We start from the raw sequence: 4,930 nt of genomic DNA on the forward strand, positions 1-4,930 counted from the left end.
TTTTCATTGTATTGAAATTAACCGGTTTGTCAGTCAGGAAATGCCCAACCATGACCAATCTCGTTTCAACAGTAGTCGGTCGCTCCTGAGTGGCTGTGGAGAAGTCAAAAGAGTCTCCCTCATCCCCTACCAGGTTCAGCCCCTCAAATGCTTTTTCCATTTTGGAAGAAGACCTCCAAATACCGGTACCGCACAAACAGTACAACAGAAAGAGGACCCAAGCTCGGTCACCAACCAGCAAAAGCACAAACAGACACAAAATTGCGCTCCCCACACAAGAGCTAAGCAATCCACCCTCAAACACAGAAAAGTCGAGAAAGCCACAAGAATCAAGAAACCCACAATCACACCCAAACAACAAAGAAAACCACGGTAACTCAAGAACAAGCATAGGATTCTGAGAGGTGGAAATGAAAACGGCAATCCAGTTTACAAGAACAGACAACTCGCACCAACAGAGAAAACAATCGCAGGCAAGAATGCACTTCAGCAGTAAAAAAATCCAATACAGGGGAAAAACAGAGAAAATACCGATCAAACACCAACACCAGAGATCGGAGAGGGGAAGGAGCGCACTTACCAGATAACTACAGTCGACCGCCGCAAGGAAAACGCCGGCACCACCGATACTCTCACCGCCGACCGGGGAAGAGACACTCTCACTGGCTAGGGTTTACGCCACCGTCGCCATCGCAAATCGTGGTTTTGTAGGAGAGAAGAATTAGTTTATTTTTAACTAACTCAAGTTTGAAAAGGAAAATGCGAGATTTTTAAAGAAGGATTATTAGAGGTTTTGGACTTCCGTAACATTTGAAGGACCCATAATACACATATTAACATGTGGAAATGTGAATTATGGTCCCTTCAAATGATATAGAAATACAGGACCTTGGTATAAGAAAACGTTTTTAAGCCCTACTCCACTTGAATTGCATCATCACTAACATTTAATCTTTTCAAACTATCATATTTATTGAAAAATAAATTATAATTTCCAATTCTTTTAGTGAACTCGTAGCCTAAAAGGTCTAAAATTCCAGCCTAACAACCCCATTTATATATCATCACAGTACATTCAATAATTCTTAGACTAAAAGCTATGGAGTTGGAGCCTAACAACTCTATTTATACATGTGATTAGGTTGAATTTTTTTCCCAACCATTTTACAAGTGTAGATTTACTTGTATGAAATAGTAAAATTTTATTTTAATTTCTTTTATGTAATATCAATTTAATATTTATCTAACAAAATATTTTAAATATAATAGTAGTTTTTTTTTTAAAGAAAATATTTTAAATATACTAGTTTGAGCATTATTTAACCGTCACATGGTAAACTTTTTTTTGTAATTTTGAAAGCATTTTTCTTATGATTAATTTATAAGTAAAAGGTTTAGTTATTAACATTTTGATATTTATTGTGGTGAAACTCTTAGCCTAGTAGTTGAGAGTTTGCCTATTACTAGGGAGGTCATGAGTTCGAATTACAACCGGGTTTAGTGGAGATTTTTCTTTCTTCTTTAATGTAAGCGCATTAGGCGCAATTTTTGTTACTCTAGAGTAATACACGTGATCACTGGAAATAGTTTGCATACCACTATATATGTGAGATGATTGATGTAAAGGAAAAAAATTGTATGCATGTGCTTAAATTTTATAAAATGGTATCAATTCATATAAACCTTCGTAAATTAATACTCGAAAATTAATAACCTCTTTAAAATGATAATTTCTTCTTGTCCCGATTTGGGTAAGTTCAGTAAATTTATATTCGATAAATTAATAAAATTTCATGGTCCCAATATTATTAATTTATAAAATATTTACTTTATATTAGTGATAATTTTTTTTTTTTTTTTTTTGAGAAATATATTACTAGTGATAAACTTACACTTTCCAAATAAAAAGGAAACATGGTAGGCTATAAATACCAGGATTCAGACACAGTTGTTTGATCATTCCAAAGAAAGAAAAATTCAGTTATCACTGAATCATTTACTCTCTCTCTCTCTCTCCCTTTCGATGGGGAAGCTTTCTGTATCCATTTTTTATGCCTACTTTCTATCTTATTCACTTGGTTTCGTTCTCGTTCATGCTTCTGAGAAAATAAGTTCATGCGCCCAAACACCACACCCTCGTGTTTGCAAACATTTCCTCGATCTCTTACAATCAAAAGATGAAACAACACCTTTCTCTTTCCGAAATCAATCTATACTTTCATCTCTGAATCAAGCCATTGAAGCTCATAAAAAGCTTTCAATATCTATGAACACCAAATCACTCGATAAGAAATCTAAATTAGCATTAACCGACTGTTTAGAACTCTATCAAGATTCAATAGACCTTCTTAATCGTTCATTAATCTCTTCCAATCCCACAGATTCACAAACATGGCTAAGTGCAGTTATTGCCAATCAACAAACTTGCGAAAACGGGTTTATTGATTTTAAAATAGGCCATCGTTTGAAGTCTTTTTCATTTATGACTAATTTCTCTAAATTGATTAGCAATTCTCTTGCTGTTAATAAGGATTCGGGACCATTTCATGCCAGAAAAATCGGTGGCCGGAGATTGTTGGGGTTCGGGGGATTCCCTTGGTGGGTTTCGGGTGGTGACCGGAGACTTATAGAGACGGATGCTCGGAAGGGGGATATGGTGGTGGCACAAGATGGATCGGGTGATTATAAGACAATAACGGAGGCAGTTAGTGCAATGGGTGGGAAAAGGAAAAGAAGTGGTAGATTTGTTATATATGTTAAAAAAGGTGTTTATAAAGAGAATGTGGAGATTAAGAAATCGATTACCAATTTAATGTTTATCGGAGATGGGATTGATGCTACTATTGTTACGGCTAACCGGAATGTTAATGATGGTTCTACTACATTTCGTTCTGCCACTTTTGGTAATTTCTTTTTTCACACTTGTTTTTTCCTTTGATCTGAAAAACACGTAATGATTGAATTACTTAATTCTGACATTTGGTGTTTTAAACAGGAATTTTGTAGAATATTAGATCTAGGAAAAAGAATTATAACTGAATCTTCTTTAAAGAAATTTTCTCAAGAAAAAACATTATGTTGACAAATAAATAAAAAAAGGTCCCGATCCATGGTGTCCATTAATTATTCATAAAACATCTGAGTCAATCACAATCAAGAACATAGGTATTTGACCACCTATAACTGTCATTACATCATTATTAGAAAGTCCAAATTGCAATAAATAAAATAGGTACTCTTGTCCTAAACTCTTATTTGTTTTCTTTTATAATTCACACACCACAAATATTACACATTCCAATTGTAAACTTCAATCTTTTTTTTTTTTTTTTTTTTTTATGGTTGAGATCATTTAAAATGAGCTGTGGGCTGTTTAGAGGTATCAATTTCGTGTTTCGTATTAAAATCGTGTTATTTCATATACATGTTCTATATGGTTTTATATGTTATAAATGCTAAAAAAATGGTTTTCGTGTCAATCGTAAAGTGTTAGTAGGGTTGTCTCAGTAGAACGTGTTTTCGTGTCAGAAATGACCACCTCTAGTTCTGTTAGTCATGAGTCATAACACATGTTGATTATGTGCAGCGGTCGGCGGTGAAGGTTTCATAGCAAAGGACATGACATTCGAGAACACAGCCGGACCAGAAAAACACCAAGCAGTAGCCCTCCGATCAAACTCCGATAAGTCAGTTTTCTACAGGTGCAGTTTCAAAGGATATCAAGACACATTATACGTAAACAATAACCGGCAATTCTACCGGAACTGCGACATATATGGAACAATAGATTTCATATTCGGCGACGCCAGAGTTATATTACAAAGTTGCAACATTTATGTAAGAAAACCGATGAGCAACCAGAAAAACACGGTGACAGCACAAGGAAGAAAAGACACAAACGAGAACACAGGGATAATTATCCAAAATTCAATTGTGACAGCAGCTTCTGATCTGAGACCAGTTCAGGGATCGATTAAAACTTATTTGGGTCGGCCATGGCAGAAATATTCAAGAACAGTGATTATGAAGACTAATTTGGATAAGATTATTCAGCCTGCAGGTTGGTTTCCGTGGAAAGGTAATTTTGCTTTGAGCACTCTTTTTTATGGTGAGTATATGAATACTGGAAGTGGAGCAGGTACTAGAGGGAGAGTTAAATGGCCTGGATACCATGTTATAACAAAGGCCTCCGATGCTGCAATGTTTACCGTCGGTAACATTTTAGACGGAGGTTCTTGGATCCGGGCCGGCGGAGTGCCTGTTAATTTTGGGTTGTAGAGGAAATTAGAGACTAGGGAGGGAATATATTTTGAAGATGTCTATTACTTGTCAATTTGAGATTGAGATGGGATAATCACCTCATCAACAAGGTGAAAATTATCAAAACTATATATATTTAGTTTCTGATAGTTTTTTTTTTTTTTTATGTACTCAAATTGTCAATAATTAATAGTTCGGTTTTCTTAATACATATCATGATTTTTTTTTTTTTGAAGCAAATACATCTCATGCTTTATATCATAACATTTCTAACAAATTTATTAGATTTTACAGTATAAAAAAAAAAAAAAAAACCTTCACAACACAAACGAATCTTATCAGCTACTTAATTTAAGACTCTAATATTATGTCATAAAATTATTTTACATTGTAATGTATATAATTGTAACTATATATTATAGTTCAATGATCTATTAGCATTTATACCTCTTTGTATATAAATAACTAGTATTCTAGTAATACATTTATTGAGTTTTCTCAAACTACATGGTATTCCTGCCCTAGTGTGCAGAGTTTTTCTTTTATGTTTGCCCTAGTGTGCAAACTGATTTAGGGTTCCACCCACTTCCGATTTTAGTTTTTCCGGCCACCTACTAGTCTCACCGTTCGGCCTAACCTTCTTCCCACCCTCAGATCGGCCTTCTCGCGA

At 34.8% G+C, this 4,930-nt stretch overlaps 1 protein-coding gene across 1 annotated transcript; it reads left to right on the forward strand.

Moving 5' to 3' along the window:
• Window positions 1-1,968: 1,968 nt before the first annotated feature.
• On the forward strand, window positions 1,969-4,472 carry LOC136209819 (pectinesterase). The gene is made up of 2 exons (XM_066001418.1): window positions 1,969-2,903; window positions 3,587-4,472. The coding sequence occupies exons 1-2, from the start codon at window positions 2,024-2,026 to the stop codon at window positions 4,276-4,278; spliced, it is 1,572 nt and encodes a 523-aa protein (XP_065857490.1). The 5' UTR covers window positions 1,969-2,023; the 3' UTR covers window positions 4,279-4,472.
• The last annotated feature ends 458 nt before the right edge of the window (window positions 4,473-4,930 follow it).

The sequence above is a fragment of the Euphorbia lathyris genome, chromosome 10, assembly GCF_963576675.1.
Source record: "Euphorbia lathyris chromosome 10, ddEupLath1.1, whole genome shotgun sequence".
Lineage (NCBI taxonomy): Eukaryota > Viridiplantae > Streptophyta > Magnoliopsida > Malpighiales > Euphorbiaceae > Euphorbia > Euphorbia lathyris.